Source organism: Ooceraea biroi, chromosome 5 (genome assembly GCF_003672135.1).
Source record: "Ooceraea biroi isolate clonal line C1 chromosome 5, Obir_v5.4, whole genome shotgun sequence".
Lineage (NCBI taxonomy): Eukaryota > Metazoa > Arthropoda > Insecta > Hymenoptera > Formicidae > Ooceraea > Ooceraea biroi.
This window is the reverse complement of record NC_039510.1, coordinates 12,369,830-12,394,132: the sequence shown is the minus strand read 5'-3', so window position 1 is coordinate 12,394,132 and position 24,303 is coordinate 12,369,830. Positions and strand designations below refer to the sequence as shown.

Sequence of the window (24,303 nt, the reverse complement as noted above, 5' to 3'; positions counted from 1 at the left end):
GTCGCATCGGAAACGTTACTACCGTTCGATTAATTCACGTTAAATTGGGGTTGATCAATCTGCATTTGGAACGCGAGAAAAAACGAAATGAATAATTCGACGAATGACTTTGTCAACGTACGTTTCCATCATGTTCCTTAATCACGAATCGCTGACGTTACCGGTTCAATTTACGTTACGGTAATCTAGATTGTTTCGTAATTCGAGGAAAACGATGTTATAATAGTTTTCATTTCATCGCACATTCCTCTCACGAATTTTTCCGATTTGTTACCGCATCCGCGCTTCCTCTGTATATCCTATGTACGAATCAAAACGGGAAGATCTCAAAATTACATCGGGGATCGTTTTACGATCTTCCAGATCTCTTTTCCCGCTAGGATTATTCTTTATTAACTTTTGACGGAAACGAACACGTAATTAAGGCGAGCAATCACCAAGACAATCTCGTTTGCTCGTGACGTTTCCAACTAAGGCAACTAAATGGATCGTGTCGATTTCAGAATCTCCGCAATGACGAATCGCTTATAATTATCGCAGGCGTATCTACACTGAATTGTAGGAACGGTCAGCGATATCGATCGGCGTGAATCCTACTCTCGCAGAAACTCAAACCACTTTGATGCACAAAGGATTCAATCTTCAGCACTGGAAAATACTTACTCGTCCAGAATAGAAATGCAAATCTTGTTCCAACCACTTAACGCGTTTTAAGTAACACGATTATTTTGCCAGAAACTGCATGCGGTCTCTTCGAGACGAGTGCGGAATCGCGTTATTGATGGATGGATTTCAACTGCGGTTGTAAATTCCGAATACTCAACGCGATGAACAATCGCCGTTCTTGCAAGTCCGGAAGTCTTTCGTCGGACATAGCATCCGTTCTTGCCGCTGACAAACACATTACTCAGAAAACTGCACGAGCGCGTCCGCGCGTACATGTAGCCTCTTCGTTTTATGACGCGGAACCGGTGTCTGATAAAGTGCGCACAGCCCGGGCACAGCAACCCCGTTACTTTACGCGCCCGCTTTTATTAACCCTTTCAGCGTAAAATTTTTATTTCGCGAGTTATGCTGTTTGCGCGCGAAACATTTTCAAATAACGTATAGATCATTCCTCTCTATCTCTTCCTCTCTCTCTTTTCCTCTATCTCTTTTTTTCTCGTTGATGATTCTGCTGCCCATCTATCTATGCACGTCAACATTGTACTGTAACTGATGAGAAAATTGAATCGAATGACGAAATGTTAGTTGAAATAATATCCTATACAAACAGCGGTTTATTTCACTCCCTATTTTCCAAAATGGAACACCCCATAGATATTATCTTACACGCGATTGTTAGTCCTAAATTCAAGGAACACGAGTAAGGAATGCAGAGAGACTTTTTCTCTTTCTTTCTGCCTTCTCATTTATTAACAAATTCGCTAAATCAACCAAAACTACCCAGCGAAGTTTCCCGCAGTTCGGAGAGCAGTTCCGATAAAATAATTTGCTCGCTTTAAGACGTCACGTCGCGGCGACGGCGACGGCGTTTTCCGACCTGAGGACCTGTTTTCTTCGGGAAGTCGCTTGTCGGCGGGTGGCATTAAAACCACCAACCGATGGGGTGGTGTATCATTTCCGCGGCAGTTGAAATGCATCGACGTGTACTGCCGATAAGTGTGCTTCGTTTCTTTCAGAATGTCCACTTCGCGAGAGAAGATGAGAGTAAGGGGTATCTATCTGCTGTATGCGCTGCATACTGTATGCATGTATGCATCATGCACGGACGTGTATGTACACGCAGCCAGAATGCGTGTGTTTAATGTACATACATGAAAATGGATGGACATATCCGCTCCTGGATAAAAAGGATGTTTTATGTATAAAGTGTCTCAAGAACCGTCAACACATATACACGTACATACGTACGGCGACACACACATTCGTCGCCGAGGCGGAAGGAAGCGTAACAGAAGCGGAGCACCGCGAAAACAGCCCCACGTCCAAGGAAAACGGACTCGACGGAGCGCAAAGCCGCAGGAAAGCGGGGTCAGCACGATTGTCGGACGGTGACAGGCAAGGAAGGAATAGATGTGCTGCGTAGTTTTTTTCGGGAGGCTGTTGAGGGGAGATAGTTGGGAAGCGAAGTACCATGTGTGTGTGATCATCCGACCATATAATGAACTATTGTTTCAGAAAAGTATTGTGTGCAGCTGCCAGTGATTAAAAGTAAGAAGAAAAATTATATTTTTAACATTTGAAGAGTTCGTGATGATCAATTTTATAGAGCGCATGATATTGTGATTATAACGTAAATATTTAAATAAAAGTGCGTTGTAGAAAGGAACCGTAGAGAAAAAGAGTAGAAATGTTTTCTTCCGTTTAAATGATTTTCTGTACGATGGAGTTAAAATAAGAATCATATATTTCTCCGTTTTATATATCTCAATCTTATTTCGCGACCGCATGTGAACTGATTCCTAGGAAACCAGCCACTAAGTTATCATAAATAAGAAAACGAATATTCCGAGATATTCTAGCTGCTTGAATGCGAACGCGACTATAGACCGCTGTCTAAATCGCGTGAGTAGGGGTTCAAGCTATTGAGTACGAAGGTACTTTTACTCCCGCAATATCTGAAGAGGTGTGTCGATTCTGTCTTCGAAAAATATGTCTTATGTCGGCCGCCACTTTGAAATAAATAAATATTAATATTGGACAGTGTATCGACGTTTTCGAATATTCTCATTTATAATAGGAGCAAACGCGTATAACTTGAAAATTTTAGGATGTTTACGAAAGAATTTATGTCGACACGCGGTCTTTGATATCTCTACTTTGAGCAAATATCTAACTTCACAATTATTAATGTTTTAGAATATTTCATTTAGCATATTCCGCGACAACTACAAATAGGAATACTTAAACGTGTTCCCCCTCGGGAACGTTTAGAAATTTCAAGCTCGCTTTGATCGACTTTAACGCACAAGCTCGGCCAAAGCGCGATTACTGCGCGACGCCGCATAATTTATGTTGCCCGTATCGTCTTTCATATTTCACGTCGCGAACGGGGTACAAAGAATTTTTCTTCCCCCTCGGTCTCCTAACAGCGGTGGGTTAGCCAACTCGCAATATTTCACGGTTGTTATCCAGTCGCGTCATTTCAAATTTCTGTCACGGTTGTCGCCCGCATGCATTTCGACGCTCGAATCGGCCGAACAACAGTCATTGATTTACAGTTTAATATCCGTGGCTGTGAGCATCTTATGCAACGGGAACTGCATTCATTGGAAGTAATGAGAAGTGAGCATTAGAAGTTAGCGCATTATGAACTGTGTCGTGTTTTTCATATCTCGATTATATGTATATCTTTATGCGAGTTATATATTTAATAATTTTATGTATATGACAATTTTGTACAATACATAATATTAATAAAAATTAAACATATTATAATGTATTCCATTAAAATGTATTATAATATTAATATGGAATATAATAATGGAATATATATTAATCATTAACCCCTTCAGCGGCAAATAGAATATCACTGTTTGTGCCCCTGGTGGCACCCAAAAAAAGTAATCGGATTTTAAAGACACCTTGTATTTAGGGCTTTTTTGGCTCGCGAAATATGAATTTGAGGTACAAAATTTCATAATTCAAAATAGCCGATCCAATATGGCGGTCAAAAAACCAAAATCTATCTATTTGTTATGAAAACTGGTATCTAAAGGGTTTTTGAGCCGCTGAATACGAATTTGAGATACAAAATTTCATAATTCAAAATGGCGGATCCAATATGGTGGTCAAAACACCAAATCTATTTAAGAACAATTGAAAAACTGACAAGTATTTGTATCTTAGAATTGGGAACCCAAACTATCTTTGGAAAGATGCGTCCAAAAACTTAGTCAGTGAAAAAAGTTTTTATTTATTTTGTGCCATTTCATTGGGTTCGACATTTTGAATTTTGCAATTTTGTACCTCAAATTCAGCGACTGAAAAAATTCTTGGATACCAGTTTTCATAACACTCAGATAGATTTTGCTTTTTTGACCGCAATATTGGGTCCGCCATTTTGAATTTTGGAATTGTGATCTGAGATTCGTATTCATCAGTCCCAAAAACCCTTAGATATCAGATTTAATAACATTCCGAACAAATTTTGATTTTATGATTATATTTGATCGCCATATTGGATCCGTCATTTTGAATTTTGAAATTTTGACTATGGATTCGTATTCAGCGACCCAAAAAGCTTTTGGGTACTAAGTTTTATGAAGATCGGCCCAATCAATCGAAAAAAATACAATGACGCTATATGGCGTCAATGCCGACATGGACACATACATTTTTCGCGCCATATGGCGTCAATGCCGCCGAAGGGGTTAATTATATATCATATAATATTAATCTCTCTATACGTTATAAATTTTTTCCAAGCCAGAGACGACTGTAGATTTTTGTCTGCCACTTTTGCGACGTTTGAACGGCGCTGTCCTTCGACTTTTTTCTTCTAGCCACTATTCTGGCGATTCCTTGGAAACCTGAATAACGAACGAGGGAGGCATTCAATTTAAAGAGGGATATCACCGGTAGCAACGTAAGGATCTACCGGGTTACCAGATTAATGGCGCTGGGTGCCCCTACACGAACGGAAGGGCTGGCCCCGCCGCCGAAGTTCTATTTATTCTAGCCGGAATTTTATTCGCTTTCTGCAGTTTCCAGTAGAAAAAGTTGCAGAACTGTTAATGCCGGTTCCGCGAGCGTCAGTTTAATTTTCGAGTTTTAGTTCTAAAAACAGAATATTGGTTTAACTTAGATTGAGATTGGCCGAAAGTTAACGTCGATGAAACTGATTCTGACACAATCAAAATAAATTTACCGTAATATTGTCCGCGCTACATCTAATTTTCTTTAAGAATCAAACAAGAACCAAAAGATCAAGATATAATTAAATAGAGAAGGATGACAGAAACATTTACCGTCACACATTTTTTAAACAAATTACAAGTTTGTATAAATAAACGAGGATCAAGCATGCAATATATATGAATGCTCGATATATGAATGATTGCTGATATTCACATAATACCAACTTATGCCACTTATATCTGATCGTACGACATCTGAATGGTAATAGCCGGAATGATTTGGACGATTGGGCTGGATATTTCCCCGATGGGACAGACCTGATCGTTTCATCCCCTGTGATCCCTATTGTATAGGCGTACAGAAATGATGGGCCATTTGCTCGCTGTGATTGTGATTTTTCCAAGCAAATTTTAGCCGATTCGAAAATCATAAATTTTGACCGCGCCGTCTGCCGATCCGGGGTTTCAACGAGAGGACGATATATCCCACTCCGAGAGGATCGATGCCCGATCTGTTCTTCTTTCTAGTATTCGACTACTGACGACGAAGAGGCATCGCCTGTTTTCAGGAAGCAAACGCGCACGCGGGCCAGAAAAAGAACAGCAACTGCAAACCGGAAATATTGGCAAAAGGAAAAACAGAGTCCGGGCGCAGGCGAAGAATGGATAGAGAAGGGGAAATTGAATGGCTCGCTGCAAATAACGGAGTAAATCCGAATATCGCGAAAATGAGTTTCTTTCGCTATTTACAGACGACAGAATTATACTCGTCCGAGCGTTCGGTGTGCTGAAAGAGGGATTTCCGGATCCGCGATTCCTTTGCAGACGCAAAGTGGGTGTGTCTTGCATCGTAATTTACAGCGGCTTAAACACGCGATCGCGTTGCTTAATTTATCACGGAGTATATGTCACAAAAGCATAAAAATAATGCATGCAGCTTACATCACTGGAAAACTCCGCGCGAACGTGTTGCTTGCGCGTTCTCGTTTCTCGCGAGTGATTTATAGTCTGTCGTTTTGCCTTCCCGTCACAATCCCGCGGAGTTATCATCGCGTTGGGCAAAAAATTAAAATCGATTGCGCCGGGCATGGACAATTAAATCGGCAGGGGTTGAATTATCGATGCGCGTGTCTCTCTGCGAGCGCGTAATTCCGCGCGCAGTCACGCTCGATGCAGTTAAATGCGCAAACTGTTACACACTTCCGCGCAACGGTTTATTGGCTCGAAAATGGCGGACCGAATTGTTTTCTCTCTCTCCCTTTTTTCGCTTCTTTTTTTCAGTCTCTATAAAAAGCGCCGCGCGCAGCGAGAGGCGCGTTATGAAAATCCGATGCAGCAGCGAGCGCTGCGGTGGCCCATCGTTCAATTATCACAACAAAGTTTCGACCCTTTACGTCACTATAGTTGAACTGCACGCCCTCATTATTTGTGCAACAACAATAAATCTAACGGCAGCAATTTATCCTCTCATTCATTCGGTGCGGCTGGCACGAAAATCCCGCGTCGCAAACGCATGGGCGGGATTTTGATATGATTTAATTACAAGTAATAATAAATCTGCACTCTTTTGATTACATCGACAAGCGCGGGCTTTTAGTCATATTTGACGTGAAACAGAATGCAATTACGTCCGCGCACGTGATATGTTGTAATTATTCCCAATTTGCTCTTCTCAAAGCTCACTTCACTCGTCGATTATATCGCTTGCGACTTGCTGATGCACAAAATCACGGGTAGCAAGCCATGACGTAGAGTGAATCGCGTTTAATGAAGCGCTCCAAAAAAAGAGAAAGGAAGAAAAAAGAACGAGAGGAAAGTTCAAAAGATACAAAAGAGAAAAGCAGCAATTAGCATTAACAAGAATGCGTCATGAGTCACCTTCCACGTCACTATAACGTTTTAAGTTATTTCCAGATTCTCCCTAAAACGCAAAAGTAGTTCATTGAAGTTCCCGGCGATGCAATCATCGTCGAATGGTTTTATACAATTTTGGGTTTTGAATGCATTTTAAATCGCTGAATCCGATGCTTTCGAACAATAATCGTGGAAAGGTCATTGCAGGATGTGGCGCGATATCATCGTGTGAAAATCAGTGCGGTTTGTTCGTTCGTATGCGAGGCCCACTCGGCCCATCCAGTCGAGAGATCCATAAAGAACGGGCCGGAGATGATGAATCGCAAGGAATAGGATGGCGGGAAAACGTGCTCCATTTTCCGGCGGAGCGATCGCGGTCCGGAAAAACCGGTTCGCGCTCGATCTCGCGGAACCTCTGACCGTGCACGTCAGCTGTGCGTGCCACGTCCCGAACATTTTATCATTTATCATTGTGACCCATGCGCCACCGGCATTATTACGGAGGTCTTACGTAATAATGCCGCAATCGAAGAATAATTTTTGTAAAAGCACTTGCACTTCCCGCTCAATCCCGTTCGAGTCTATGAGACGAGATGAATGCGTTACCTTCGGATAATGCGTGGAAATGCGACGTTCTTGATCATATGTTAATAATTAAATAAATTAATGTTGCTTAAGATGACATTACGTGACAGCTAATTGCTCACCATAAGCAGATTAATGTAGGATCAGTGGTGACTGATTTTATTACCGGGACTAACAAGCTTCTGCAGTGACGTTAAAGGTGAGAGTATGAAATTCGATGATTCATCGTCACCGTCAAAGCGATAAGTCACAGCTGAACGTTGATTAAAATCGTTCGGTTTTCAAGAGAGCTGCGCACAAAGAAATATGAGAAACGCCCTCGTCCTTTTCTTTAATGAAAAAGCTCGGCACGCAAACCGCCTGGTGAAATATGTAAATAAAAGCTAATCAGAAATCAGTGGTAAAGCTTTGAGTACTTGAAGATATCGAGAAAGAGGTTGCTTACTCAAGAACAGCGGGGTTGACTCTCTCTTTCTCTTTGCGAAGAACCGAAATTATCCTCAAACGGAAACCGCGGAAATCCCGACGGTCGTTTAGATCCAAGATAGCAGCTCGGCAATTGCATTGTTCCGCAGCTTAATTGAATACCATAAAGATACGAAATTATATTGTACGACGGCACGTACGAATTCTGCCGATAGAATTCCCTAAACCTTTTGCCAAGCACGAAATATTCCGAGCAATTATACGAATGAAAAATGAGATAAATATTCGGCAACAGCGGGAGGCGAAGCGCTTTTAATATTCGCCAATTTCGTGCATTTCTTCTGCATAAATTCGCCTAAGTCTTGCATGAATAAAAAGAAAGAAATATAGTGCACTCAGCGCTATCGCAGATTTAATATCGCGCCGATATGGCGACGTTAAAACGCTGCACTACGCTGAACCATAATGCTCCATGATGAAGAAAGTCATAAAGGGCTATTGATCTTACATCAACGGGAGATCGATCGTAAAACCGTCTGGAGTCAGTTAAAGTACTATTTTTCGGCTTACATTTCTTGTGGCAAATAAATGCGTTACTGCTCATATACGCCTCGCACGCGTAATCGGAGAGATGAAACAATTGATGTATTGATTCCTCACAGAAATGGTTAATGAAATTCATCCTATTTTTGAAGCATTTTAGATATTAGTAGAGACAGAAGTAGAAGACGCCGAGATAGACGCCAAAATAATCTTGAGAGACTGTCTTACAGTCGAGAGTTGACTGTAATGTTAATCATGATTTTTTTATTTTACTAAATAATGGCTCTTTCGCGTCGGAGTTTGGCAGTCATTCCAGAATCTGCTTAATCGAGAACAATAAAGTACTTTCATCGTTCAAGGAAAACAAAAGAACGTGTGAGCTTTTCGTTAACTTCGCATCACTCGTTTCTGCAAATTTTGCCGCTGGACGAATATTAAGCTCTCGCATCCCAACCGAGGTACATCCAGTCGTCATCCAATCTCTATGCAGATGCGAGATGCGCCCAGCGAATCGCGTGAGAAAAACAGTGCGCCGCCAAACGGCAAATAAAGAGAGCAGCCATCCGGTTCTGGTGGTGAAGCGAAGCTGGTTCGGCGGATTCTCTTATTCCATTTCGCTTTTTGGTATCGCGAATTTATTCGGGGTACTTTCGTCAGCGCTCTAAGTGCCTTCGGCAGCATCTTTGGTACGGAGGAGTTCGAGAAAAAATCTCTGCGAATTTTTGCGATGAAATATGCTGAGCAATGCACGTCTTGCACGATCGTAAAGATTTGTAATTTGGACATCTTTGATTTGAAACCGTTTTGAAATTTATGAAACGAACTAATATAAGCCGTGTATTCTTAATCGAAGTAGAGCACAGGGACGACACAAGAATATGCTGTATTCGTTCCGTCATATTCATTACCAAAAACGTTTTCGTCGCAATATAAATATGATCTTAAAATCTCGAGACACTCAGGTATTCTATCTCAAGGTTCCTCATACAATATAAATTTTCTCACAATAATACATGTTCTTGTAGAAGAAACCTGCGAAAGTGTAAGCGCCATGAATAATAAATGATGATAGCTGGACAAGCTCGAATATTTTCCGTTATTTAAAAGAAGATTATTTTTACGTAAAGAATGTCGTCAGCAAAGCTCTGAGCGGATATTTAATCAGAATTAATAGCTAATAACAACTTCTCTTTATCGTCAATGTACAAATAGAATTTTTTTAATTCTTCAACGATTTTTCTTCAAGATAACGAGGTTATTTTTAGGATCAAGGTAACACAAAGACATCTGATGCATTGAAAATTTCAATATGAACAGTGAAGATTGGTGAGGCTATTAAATCGATCGAATCGAGAATAACTCTTGTTGCCAATTTATAAATCTGACGAGTATATTATAATAATTTTCGTTATTAAATGAAGCAGTCAAGTAAATTAGATCAATTATTAACATTAGTTTCCCAAAGATTTTAAACTGATAAAAATGTTTTTCAAGAGATAATTACAAAATAAAAAATTAATATTGGCAAATTTTAAAACTCTTAATTTTTTCATGAAAATTTTTGCGTTATCTTTGCACAACATTAAATTTTATTACTAATGTAACTCCGTTTTTATCCAATTCAAGATAATCATACGCTCGTTGCTCGTTAATAGGACACCAGAGCGATGGCAGTCGGGTCTTATCGGCGCGATGAATCGAATAATTGGATCGGTTTCAAAATGGTAAACGTGCCAAAAGTTTAACCGTTTTGTACGAAAGCGGGCCTGTCAGCCTGATATCGTGGATTTGAGAGAGAAAGAGAGAGAGAGAGAGGGAGAGAGAACTCTCAGGAGAGATGTGCACGAACACAAACCTGTCACAACCGATAATATGGCTAAATGTTAATTAATACGTCGTGATATATGCAATTGGCACTAATTTGAAGACCAAATCGGAATGCCCAACGGTGCACTAAGGGGGATGCGATGCGAGAGCGCGTAATAATGCAGTGCCTGCAGTGAATGCACCTTGGCCCGGAGGCATCGCCCCGCCGACGGGAATTGTCGGTTACCTCGAAATCGAGGAGACTTCGGAGGTCGCACACGATCGCATGCACGGCGAGCATTTAATTACGGACAATCGGCTCCACCTCGGACGGTGGGAGCCCCCAAATTCAATACGCCGGAAAATAACCGACGGAATGCCAGCCGCCACTAATTCGACGGACAATGCGTTAGTGTTTGCCAATCATAATCAGACGACGACAGGAACAGGTCCGTCTGGCCTTTTTACTTTTTCAAAATGAGTGTTTCAGCGATCTGATCACGAAACAATACAAGAGAGAGAGAGAAAGAAAGAAAGAGATTACGCAACGTATCCGAACAATAGGTTCGGAGAAGAGAAGATGGGATCAAACTGACCAACAATGAATAGGTGACATCGCGAATGATAATTCGAATTCACACACGAATTCGTGGCTTCAAACAGAAGAAATTGTCACGAGAAAATTGAAACTCGAGATATAATAATACATATTGTAAAAATGCATGAATAGAAAAGCTAGTGTGATAATAAACAGTTAACGATTTCTTAAGTAATCAAGTTTGTTAGTGGGGGGACGTAGAATTCCATTTCATTTTATTGATTTTTCCACTGTACCAGTCCCTCGTCATTCTTCTAAAGTATTATCGCGAAAGACAACGCCTGACAATTTTTTGTCTTTGAAGTTCTACTATTTAAAGTTCTTAAGTTCTATTATTTCATTCAAATTTAGTGTGCAGACTGTCAACTTAATAACACGGAAAAGCAGATAAAGAAGAGAGAGTGAACGAGAAAGCGATTGACGGCAAAAATATAAGAGAGAGACAGAATGGAAAGAAGAGCATGGGAATTCATCACGGATGAACACCAGCTCTATAGAGTTCACTTAGTTCGATAAAGCGAGAGAGCGAGAAGATCCCGAGGGAAATCCCCATCGTTATGCTGATTAGATCGTACGATTTTATTAACGCTGCGGGTGTAAACTTCGAGATTCATGGAGCTGCGGGAAGACTCCCCGTACCTATTCCGTCGGATTCTGTGCCGACAAAACGGAGTTCGTTTCCCATTGTCATACCGCAGACGGACCATCATCGACCTCCATTCCGCCTTACCTTACCCGATTCCGTGGAACATTCGAAGCAAATTCAGGAGATTTCAGCCACTTGTATTATGCAAACGTATTATGAACACAAGTCATTTATTCTCTTATTCAAATCACGAAATGATATTGGTTATTCCCGTTTCGATACGTCTTTAGGTTCATATACTTTCCAGTCTGCTGAGTTTGCTTTCTCTAACTCAATATTTCCTTCTCGTTATATGTATCCGGAAGAAAGTATATCAAGATATTGGAAATAAAAATACAAGAAAGAATAAGTAGAAGAAAGATCTCGTCAAATAAATCACAGCGCAAATTATATATCGGATAGATACACTAATGTTTTATTTTTCTTTCCGACGTTTTATTTTTCTTAACGCTGTTCTCTTTCTTGTATGATGAAAGAAAGAATTGACAGATTTATTAATGAGGATAGCTTTGCTGCAAAAGAAAGAGAAAAACCGAATCCGCCATGCATCATACGAGAGACACGTAAATACAATAGCACGGCTTTCATGAATTATTTCACCGCGTCAAGAGAAATATGTACAAACTTTTTGCAAAGAGTATCTTATGCAAAAGTTTCTATGCAAATTATTTACGCGCAGTGTATCTCGTAAATCAATTTACATTAACAAATCAAGATTACATCATTTTAGATTAGGATTTTAAAATAAATCCGGAAATTACAAATAGTGTTTGTGGAAACTTTCGAATAAACAAATAATGAGACACTAAGTACATTATATAAAATATCCAAACACTCATCCAAGTTAAATCGAAGGTTTCTCATGCATGAATCCGTTCGAATTATTTAAACAACGTAATCATTTGAATATTTACAACTCTGCTTTCGCGGAGCGCGAGTTATTTCTTTAAATTTGAAAAATCCCTTCGGTACATCCGGGAAAACTGCTTCGCGGTATTCAGAAAGAAGGTGAAAATCGCTGAAGGTTGTCTGGCGAACGGATGTGCAAGCTTGCAGAAGACTCCGGAGCCAATTTGCACGGACTCATCTCATAAATCCGACATCGGCGAGTCCGCCGAGAGGTAAATAACGTCGTTCGTTATAGCCGACTTTGGAAGAGTGTCAAGCGATCGTTGGCGCCGCATCGACGTCTATTCGCGAAAGAAATATTTATCTTTTTACGGTATCCGAATTTGGCGAATCTCTCATTTTCATCAGCCGCGAGCTCGACTATTTTCGTAACGTCGCAACGAGCAAAGTAAAGATCGCACAATTGAATTTCGCGATTGAATGTCGAATGCGCCGAAGTACTAGATCAACACATCTTTTTATTTCCGTGAGAATGCCTGCCAGCGTCTCGTGGAAATCGCGTCGAGGATCGCGATCGCGCGCTTTGAAATTATTTTTTATACTTACGATGCACCATTCGTCCGAGGCTGAACAGTCTATCAGCATGTGTGCGGTGTTATTAATGCACGGTGTAATGCTGCCGACTCCCTCGTTGTACTGTCCGCATTTGTAACATCTAATACCATGTGCGACACCTGTGACACACAAATAACATTTAATCGTCGACTCGCTGAAATGGTGCGAAGAGCACGCTGCAATTGCATGAATATGAGTACGGGATTAAATGTATGGGTAGAATGCGAAATTCTTCGTGCCGTTGTACGTGCTCAATGCGAGATCGAGACGCTGTCGCGTCTCTCTCTTTCTCTCGAGTAAACGGCGAGCGAACTATAATATAAATCATGAGATCTGAGAATGCACTTTCGCGACACTCCGTCCGCTGCAATGAAATGGAGAACAATTCACAGCTGGCTTTTCCCGGCCCGACTCGTAATTTGATTAATCCCCGTGCGCCAACGTAGTATGATTCGAAAATTGATAGGACCCCATAAAACGCTTAATCGTACCTCGTAAACGCAAGAACTCCTCGATTGCCGGCGCCGCTTGTTCCGCTCGCGCGAGCGATAGCTTGTTTCGCGAGCTTAGTCAAGCTCTCTGATGATGCCAGCAAGAAGTTTTACTGCGCTTTTCCGCATACTCGAACCGATCGGCGAGCTTTTTCGTCGGCAAACATAATGCATATCCGTAAAATGGGAGATTTACGAGGACGGCATGCGCGCTAATGCTGCCGTCAATTTTAGACGAGACGCTACACAAAGATTGCGAAAGATTCGCTGCGAGCTCGCAGCAGATTAAGCTCTCGATCTTCGCACGAGGGAAACAACGAGATTCGTGAGACATTAAACATAATCGCTGTGTGAATTTAAAACTCTGATATGAATTTCAAAGTTATTCAATCAGTTATGGAAAATAGAAAATATAATTCATTAAATAATGAATTATGTAAAAATAAATAATTCATGAAATTCTTACTTTTTTTATTTATATTCATTACATAGACTGGATCTGGCTCAAGTATTTTCACGTTGCAACATGCTAGTCAAGATATTCTGTAATCTGATGAACGGCCAGTGAAAATTAAATAAGACATAATTGATAAGAGTAATAAGGATAATAAAGCGTTTGAAGCGGCGCCACAAATTCGCGGTAGGTCCTTCGCGAACTTCAGTAATTTCTAACGCAGTCTGAAGGAGAGAAGGTCCTCTCTATCTTCTCTCTTGGCAAACGGTACTCTTGTTAGGTGAACCACCGTGGAACCTCGTTAGAACTTTATGAACTTGAGAATTTATCGAGGATGATGTTTCGTAACGCCGCTTGCTATGCTGTCGATTCAGTCTTTGACGAAATACGAAAATTCTTTTTTATCGCGTGTCCATACATCGAATAATGTTAAATCGAAAGTGCGAAATTACATGAGAAGATCTTTATACTTTGGACACCTTTTGTATTCAAATAGCGAGATTTTTGTGTGCAGCATCCGAAATTGTAAATATTCGTATAATTTCGAATCATATAACGTAAAGCAAAAATTGCATTGCCCCTTTCTATTTCTTTATTGGCAACCGCAGCGATGTAAAACAACAATGCCGAGTCCTCGAACGTGAACTTCGACTGGCTTGCGTAAGCTGCACCGCAAAATGATCCGGCAGCAAGAAACGGAAACGAGATCAATCCGCAGCGATGCTATTATACCCGAAACCACGAAAGTCCAAAACGAGAGCCAAGCGGATCAGCACTCGCCTCGCATCAGAGAAACCCCCTTTTGCCTGGCAGTGTTTTCTGCTATTTCCAATAAAATATTTTTGCCTCATCTCCTAACTGAGCACCCGCTCTGCACTGCGATTGACTCCATAAAGAGGCAACTTTTCCAATTTTCCACGAATCGCCCGTTTGGAATTCGATACACAATCTACCCAAATCCTTGGCTCGACTGTTTCCTATATGCACCACCCGACCGTTCCTTTCCTAATCTCCCGAAAATCATTTTATACATCCATTCTGTATCAATAGATGGTTTAACATGTGTGCCGCCATCATAAGAGCGCTGCTTCAGAATTATACGAAATAATAGAGACTAATTAAATAATATAAATAATATAAATGAGAATAATAAAATAATATTTTAAATTCTTTAAATTCAAAATATAGAAATATATCTTAAAAGTTTGTTGAGATCCAATGTGATGCTTTAATGATACTCATTATTTCTACATAACATGACATTTCAGAGACAAACATTGGAAGAAAGTCAACTATTATGACCGATTATGTACAGCAATGTCATGAACAGCTGAAGCACGCTGAAATTCAATAATCCAATACGATCAAGAGAATCGGTTCACCGTGGTATCATGAAGCGTACAGATGGAGCAATAAGCTGTCGCTTAATGCAGGATACATGTTCGATCATGAATCCATCACAAATTCCGACTGCGCGATCAACGTCAAACAGACACGAAATCACGCAGCGTGATGCACAAACCTTTCCGCCAGAATTTCGGGGGATGGCGAATCCGCTTGCGAGGACAAATAGGATCCCATGGAATCCGCGCGGTCTCGAGACCGTGTCGCTCAATATTGCGAGGCAATGTTGCACACAGACGTGTAGCCACGTCACTCTTCTCGCGCGACGAAGGAACGCCGGATTCGGCAGCGGCGGCGGTGGCGGCGGTGAAGCCGGCGGTAAAGCGACACGTAAATTCGAGCCCGTGACTCCCTCGTTTTCGGGGGAGGAAGAAAAATATTGGTAGTAAATTTCCCCAAGAGACGGACGTGCCGCCCCGTATCTCTTTCCTCGGCTTGGCGAGCGAGCGAGCCAGCAAGCGTGCGCCCGGATGATTTATCTCTTCGCTTATTTTTTTTCCCCGATGTATCCGGCGCGCGATAGAACCCGCATTTTCACCGGATATGGCGTGCAGTATTGATAGCGCGGCCAACGTGCCGAGATGGTATTTCGCCGTTGTCATTATTTCGAGGGGGATGCACGGCTGATCGCGCATCCCAGCCAGTTGTCGAAACCGCGTTCGATACTCTGGAGATTGGAACACGTCGTGTCCGCGCGATCTCGGGGAAATTAATTGCCTTTAACTATGCCCGATATTCCGCTCCCCAAAAATCTCTGCTCGCCCGTCATTTTATGCTGATTGATTAAAGGGATTGAAGCGGACCGAGGGGAGCTCATCAATCGAAATGAATGCAGGCTGACTTTGCACGGTGGTTTCGGCTCCAAGAGACGTCATGTTACACGGTGATGATTATGCATTTCGATAATGTCTATGTTGCACCGCTATTTAGCAGCATAATTTTCGTGCAATTTGTCGGCTATTGTGACGTCACTTTGCCAGTAAAGCATCGGTGCAGCTGGGTAGCAGAATGGTAAAGTAGCTGCCGCAAATTCGTCCGCTACATTATATGAACTAAAGGATGGTTAATGTGCGCAGCGCTGCGATAAGGTAAACCATCCACGCTCAACTTTGCTACTTCGCCATCCGCCAGCAAATATTTGCCTGCGATCAAACAATGGAGGTCCGTATCGACGTGCGACCTCGGTCCACCTCGGAATGCGCATGTGAAAAACGATTTCACGTCAGATCCTCGCTTGGCGGCCCTTAAATTTTCAACCAAAAGTTTTGAAAAGGCACATAGGGTGTTTTTAGACAACTTGACGTTTTTCGTGATTAAAGAACACGGCCTATATTAATTGCGACTGTTACGTTGATTAAAATGACAGGACAACGATTAAAACTGCAAAGCTAACTTTGCTTGCATAAGGATGACGGCAGTTGTCAAATATTCGCTCCCGTCGTTGTCGACAATGGCATTCGCGACTGCAGCCGCTGTTCCGAAAACAATTTAAACTTCGTCTCGAGTGAGCTCGAGCGGCCATCCAGGAAGAACTCGATGGGGGTAAAGGCATGAACGAAGTTCTTACGTTTCCGCGAGGATTTCGCGCGTTCGTTGTGGATAAATGAGTTATAACCCTTCGCTCGTCTTCCATCAATACAAGGTAAACGTATTATTCCGAATTATGTTCTGAAAGTGCTTAGAAACTAATTGTTCTTCCGAAATTATCATGATTTTGGTAAAATATCACATATTTTTATATATTTATTATATTTATTTAGTGTATTGGATTGTTAAGAAAATTCTTTCCCCAATTTGAGATATAGGTATAAAAATATTTAACACTGAATATCGAAAAGATATCTTGTCCCCATTTTACTCGCAAAGAATATTAAACAATCTTGTATCTTGTCTCAAACACCGTAAAATTTATTTATTGCGCCAAAGGCAAAGATAGCTTGTAGAATTCTGTAGAGTGTATAATACAGGGTGAGGCACCTAAAACAGGTCATCTAATTCAGGCCTGAATATCTCGGCTGTTATTGGTGATAGAAAAAAATGTGTCAGACCAAACTTGCATGGTTTCGAGGGATACATAATTTGTTCTAAATAATTTTTTATTAGGTGGACGCGTAGAAGTCATATGAAAGTCAACTTCGTTTTTTTTAAATGGTATATGTTTTTTTACGTACCATCTAGTAGAGCGTTTGAAGATGCGCACATTGATCTACGGGTCAAAATCATTCAAGGTCACTGAAGGCTAAAATTTCTAAGTGCTAGAACTTTTTCATTTCTGAGTTTACGGTATTTTCAATAGCAGAGAACTCTAGGCAATATAAAAAATAATGATAACAACAACTCAGAACTTCTGGAAAAGAAAAAATTTCTAACGGCTAGAACTTTTTCATTCTGATTACGTATTTCATAGCAGAACTCTAGAATAATATACATGAACTTCGTGGAAAAAGAAAAAAATTTCTAAGGGCTAGAACTTTTTCATTTCTGAGTTTACAGTATTTTTAATAGCAGAGAACTCTAGGCAATATAAAGTAAATTATTTTCCCTTGCAGTTGGCCTTTAGTGACCTTGAATGATTTTGACCCGTAGATCAATGTGCGCATCTTCAAACGCTCTACTAGAAGGTATGTAAAAAAACATATCATACCATTTAAAAAAACGAAGTTGACCTTCATATGACCACTACGCGTCCACCTAATAAAAAACTATTTAGAACAAATTATGTGTCCCTCGAAACCATGCAAGTTTGGTCTGACACAATTTTTTCTATCACCAATAACAGCCGAGATATTCAGGTGGCCGTTTTAGGTGCCTCACCCTGTATATGAACTGATACAATTTTCCACGCTATGATCTCAGCTAATAAAGATGCGAGGCATTTCGGCGGATCATACTACAAAGATGTCGAACTCAAAGGCGAGACCGATGTCATGGCAGTAAAAATCGCGAATAATCCTTTACCGGGTAAGGAAGTTCGCGATTCGCGCATGATCAATCGAAATTCGTAGCGAATAACGTCATTACACGAGCGGAAAGATTTCGTCGTCGTCTCCGTCGTCTTCGTCGTCGTAAAGGTATCCGAACGGAAATGCCGATCAACGATGCCGCAATCGGCTTTGCGGGAGGCAATCTACATCGAGCAATGCTATCATGCAAAGTACGCTTGAGAGGAAAGTTAGCCCGTTTCCGGCTGCGAAGGTCGCGAGCGTATCAACGCGCGGAGAGAAGCTGGATTATTACTCCGACCGAAGAATGGAAGTAATTTCCAAGAGAAGTTTTGAACACTTCACAGAAACATTCGTTATAATTTAGGAGCCAATTCTACCATATGAAACGTGAAGAAACGGAATAGTAGACGTTCATCAAACGAGCTATCAAATCTGAAAATTATCTTTAAAATTATGATTTTGTGGCTTTACGCGTTTCAAAATTGTTAGATCACGTTAGCATGAAAACTTGCCGGAAGCACGTAATTCGACCCTCTACAAAGTTTAGTGCGATTTAATATAACGAATTAAGAATATTAAACACCGGCCGCCCGCAGGGGAAGCGAAGAACGACAATTCGCAATCCGGAACTCCCATTCGAGAGTGTACCATTCGAGACGCTCGCGACTTTAATGAAGACGAACCGCTGTTGTTTCTTCATTACAAGTGTCCGCCAAGTTAGTCGCCTACGGCTCGTATTCTATCGTGAGCCTAAAGTCTAAAGAATTCCGAAGCCAGCGGATTCCGAGCGCGGCATCTAAGTACTCCCAACTCTCGGAATTTCCCTGCCGAGAGTAAAAGCCCGTCTTAGACATCGGCGTGACGTGAAGCTTCAGGCATCCCCTTGCTTGCATTTCGGCAATGTGGAATTTCCTCTTCCGTTGGTCGATCGATCGGCAATAGAGACTTGCGACATCGACACTCTGACATTGATCGGCATCCTATCAGTCTATGGCAATTGTCAATTCAGAATATTTCATCTGCATTATTTCGTTTATCTCATCAAATTACGTTAGTTCGAATCCGTGTATAAACATAATTTTACAAAATATAGTTTAAACCTGCACATGTTTCTATTTTTAATAAGGCGCTATTATAAAGAATCATCAAACAATTAATCCCTTTGAGATGTCTGATTGCAATTAAAAATACTTCTCTTCGATGTCTGTCTATAATCAATCTTGTATTACTTTATCCTTATTACATAAATAACGTAAACAACCACCGTTTTAAACAATTTCTCCAAACCTCTGCGGAAAAAGCAAATGCAAACAATATTTCCGAAACCCGTACTAGCATCTAAGAAATATTTGATAACAATGGGAATTACAGATACTGTCCTAGTCTGACGTCGAATGACCATCGAAGTGATTCGTTCAAGTGCAATATTATCTTTTCAAGTTCAGCGGGCCGGAAACGACCAAGGCGTAACGTGATCGAGTCGACCGCGTGAATCACGTGGCTTTGTGATTCACGGGTGCGGGTGCGAGAATAGCGAGGGACCGATCCTCGAAGCTGTTACGGAGGCTTCACAAAACGGCACGTAAATGATCGGCAAGCGGAGAAACGGCCGTTGCTTTACGGAGTCATTTCACGGGCAGTTGAGCCAATCGGGCATTCAAGCGCTCGGGACCGACGGTGATAGAAACGAGGAGTTGCCCGCAAGATATGTCCGTCGCTGGCAGACACGTCTCTATCGCCAGAGATTGCTGCAGGGTCGCGCGTAGGTTGAAATTAAGATGCGATCACCGGGAACTTACGACGATTCCATAAATTTCTATTGTTCATAGATTTTAATCACGATTACGCCAGCATACGCCTCAGTGCAATTACGATGTCCCAGGGGGATCAGAAGACCTGCATTAACAGTTTTACAGGACGTAAAAACAACATGAAATTGCTCTCACGAGTGGTCGTAAAAACTGTCTCACAGTCGCGTGCTTAATAGTGCGTTACGCGTTTCTCCTGCTTCTCCTCCTCCTCCTCCTATCCTCCTGGCCATTTTTCGAAGCGCCAATATGAGTGATCGATCCTGGTATCCATTAAGTTACGCATCGTAGTATCAAGCGCGCAATCTATCAAAGCCTCTCTTTTCCCAGAGTCATCGTAAACCAACAATTTCGATGAAGTGCTCTTGACGAACCGAAGCTTTCGCAGGAGTGAAGCTTGCGATACGAAACCCTAATCTGACCCAACCATGTCAAGAGTCGTCTTCCTCGTCGAGAACGCGTCGCCGCGACATTCCGGCGACCATCGAAATACTCAAATTCAATATCTACCCACCCTCTGGCGCGAGGGGAGGAAATAAGCAAACCGAGATGGGTAATCAGCTGGCTAAGCATTCACTCCGAGGAAACCTCCAAGTGTCGCCGCGCGTTATTGAAGAGCGACGGTGAGCCACGATGAGGAGGGTTGAAGAGAGGGTGGAACCTGACCGAGGCAAGCCCGTGACTAATCTGTATCTCGGCAACTCACCCCTCTCGGTGTATGTACGTGAATGCATCCATAGAAGCCACTTCAATATTCCACGGACCAGCTAAGGGTCTTCCTACCTTCCTCGCGCGATGATGCGCGAAGTGCCGCCCCTCGCGCGTCCATCTCATCATTTTTCCTGGACCCTCGTTCGCACGCTGAATAGCCGCCATTATTAATAACCAGCTATGCTGTTCTCTCGAGGTATTGGTGTACGTACAAAGACCGAGCAGAACGGATGCGCGGATTTCAAAGTTCGAGAGTGGGTGGAGGACAGGTCTCGGTTTGAGACTCGACTGAGAAGAAGTTACATGGCGAGGAAAATCAATTATTTGTTTGGAGAACACGGCGATTTACTCGAAATCGCCGCGTTTGGAGAATTTAGAGAACTTTATGTAACAAAGAAAGGCACCGTAGGGAATGAAGAAAAGAAGGAAAGAAGACTATCTTGTCAGAATTGTTGTTAAGTTTTAATCTGATTTTATTTTATTTGCTAAAAAAACTAAATGCCTCTGAGAGAAGATACAATGATGTAACGATTTATTAATTATGGTTTTTGAGAAAAATGAAATCTGCCGCTGATATTCTCCGAGATTCATAAAACAGGGTTTGTTATCTCCATAAATCCAACGGGTAAACAGTACAGAGAGTGGTTAATCTGTAAATGTTGAATGCGATGCACTCGAGTAGCATCGAGTTTGCATTCAAGCGATATAAGATTAGCTGCGTCCGAGGCGCCATAAGCTTGCCAGACGTTGAGAAAGCCAGGAGCACCCATGTATAAAGCAACAAGGTTCCCGAATGACGTCGCGAGAAAACAGCCGAGCAATGGACCATTCTTTTGGAAATGTCGCGAATTACGCCGTCTCCTCAAGCGTAACACACAATTATTTTCAAATATTATTAAAAAATGGACTTATAAATATATAATTGTTTTATTCACACGCACACGCGGACAATGGGCCGATTCAATCGAAAAATTACTGACGTGGAGATATGTCTGACTACATTTGGGAATACTTCTCGATGTCTGCCTGCATTCGTTCTTTTATCACTTCGCTTTCACTCCATATATGGCATGACGTTACATCGATAATCATGAAAATATAATTTTGGAATAATTTTGTAATATTTTCTACAAGATTCTAGATAGTCATGGAATACTAATCCAAAGGCAGTATATTGCTTTCCATTTGCACAACGCAATTAATTGCGACAGCATTACGGTCTCGCAGGAAGAAAGTAACGTCGCTATTCACCGAATACATCGCGATACAAATCATTCCAAGTACAAAACGAGTAAATCGCGCGCACGTGCACGCGTGTTGGTACCGTCCGCATAACACTGTGATACCGCAATGACCACTATGCAGGGGTGCTATGTGACCCCCTGCTGCCGAGAATCGGGGATGCACTCGCGTGCGCGTGTACAATGCGGCGATGCACGCGGACACATTCTGTCGTCTTCTCACGTGGAATTCCACGTGAAATACGTTTACATGGACGCGTTATCGTCGTTGCCACCTCATGAAAACACACGTTGCTCGCCTGTGTCGACAACTATTTATTAACGCTTCCATTATCAACGTTTTGCCGAACAGTTCTTATATTATTCCGTTCTTTTCACGTGACTGCGTTTCAGATTCAATCGGAATAATTGCGCGCAGATAATTCCCAAATGCGCATGCTAACTGGAAAATTTCATATCAATTGCGGTAAGAGCCCTTTAGCGGCGGCGTTTAATTCGTCCCGAATTTCTGACTTATTCCGTATGCATGGAACGTTACATCAAATCGCAGTTCCGCAGGAAGGATGCCACCGCGTATGGAAATTGTAGTGGAACTCGTTCGTTCGAAATGATGGATATCCGTGTGCAGGCACTTGACGTAACATATTTGTAAAGCAAACACGTGTTTTGTAAAGTGCTATTTTCGCAGCTGTCACTTGCCATTTCTTGCTTAAAGAATCGTGGTCTTTTTTCAAAAAATCACGATGCACAAGGTTCTGCTGGAAACTTTACATCTCTCTCTCTCTCTTTCTCTCTCTCATTTTCCAGATCGTCAAACCGAAACCGTAAATACGCTGTCGCAAATAATCCCCTCCGTCCCTCATATTCGCGTTGATCTCCCGATTCGCCAGTCGATCCATCGACATCAGCTATGTTATCAAGCGATTAATGCAGCAAAAAAATTGAAATTGAATCGGATTCTTCACCAAATAAAAGCATCGTTAAGATAACCGTTGCCACAAGATGGGTGGGTCCTCCCGGCCAGTTCCAGGGAGGATGTGGAGAGTTTGACGAAGTCGGATTTCGGGGTGGGTCGAAGCCTCGGCTGGGTTGGGCAAACCGACCTAGATAAGTGAATAGTGAATGCACTCGGTGCACTAGGCGTGTTTCCAGACTTCGTGCTGCATATGTCTATGCTGAAGTGTAGTCTCTCTCTCCCTCTCTCTATCTGTCTCTGTTTCCGGCGTCTTCATTCTATCCTACCATCAGTTCGTAGCAGGATAATATGGTTTCGGGATACATGCATTGTTGGCGCCGTTATACGCGTGTTAGCGACGTCAGCAGATAGGAGGCGACGAATTACACGCACGACGAGAGGTGATGAGAGCGTAAAAGGGAAATTGCGAATAAGGTGTGAGTGGGTGTTATTAATTTCAAATCGTCGAGGAAGCTACCTCTATTATTATATATTGCGATGCACGGATTATGATGATACAATCCACTTAATCACTGCGATATACGCGGACTTATAGATTTTGCTTTTTACAGATTACGCTACCAGCAACATTAACGAACATTCAAACAAATCAATACGGCGAGTCAGTTAAAAATGCTCTCCGGCAAATGAAATATTGCACAGTGCACGGGAGCACCGGGTTGCCGGGCGGTTTTCTTCGCGACGAATAGAAATGGATACGCTGAAAATCGCGGCGATCGCCTGCGACCAAGATAATCTCGCCGAGATTTAGTCGGTAACGGTAAATTAAGCACGGCTGGAGAAGATAAATGGTGCAAGGTACTACCGCGAGGGAGATAAACCGTCGAACGACTCGTATTGTGAGGGAAAGATTTATCGCGCGCAACATAAATACAATTGAAAACGCGTGATGGTAATAAAAGAACACATGAATGCCATGAATATGATGGACTCTGAACAATGCGTCCCCGAAAAACACTTCACGCTCCGCTTTCAATTACGGCAAATGACTTCGCCTCAATCAGATCCCGCGTTTTGTCGGCCGATTAAACATCTCTCCCGCATACGCGCTCGAATTTTCCGACGCGATAAACGCAATTCAATCGCCATGGAAAGACTCGTTTAACGGTATACGCGATTTTTGTGACGCAAATCCGCCGAATGCACAATGCAATTTGTACATTCATCAAAATTACTGGTATTCGAGCTCGTAAAAAAGAGAACGGATGATCTCATAAACGCAGATTTACGCGAGTCGTCGCGTTCTTCGATGGAAAATATTTTCCTTCTTTTTCTTTTTTTCTTTTTTCGATTGCACGCGTGCGACAAGATCTCGAATTGGCGCTGGATTGGCGGCGGATTACAGCGACCGGTAGTGAGATCCGTTTGATCTGCGATCCCGAGGGATGCAGTCACGAGCGGAATCGGGATCAAGAAGCCCCGAGAAAACGTGAGCCGAAACTCCGGCCGGGTCAGCATAATCAAATTTAGTTGGCTGCACCTCGCCAAC

The 24,303-nt window shown here is 42.0% G+C and overlaps 1 protein-coding gene across 1 annotated transcript in view; it reads right to left on the bottom strand.

The window, feature by feature from the left end:
* The window catches only part of LOC105281030, a 70,186-nt gene that overhangs the window by 20,494 nt on the left and 25,389 nt on the right, over positions 1-24,303 (bottom strand). The window contains exon 2 of the mRNA XM_011341949.3: positions 12,776-12,903. Within this exon, the coding sequence (XP_011340251.1) occupies positions 12,776-12,903 (128 nt within the window). The remainder of the gene's footprint in view (positions 1-12,775; positions 12,904-24,303) is intronic.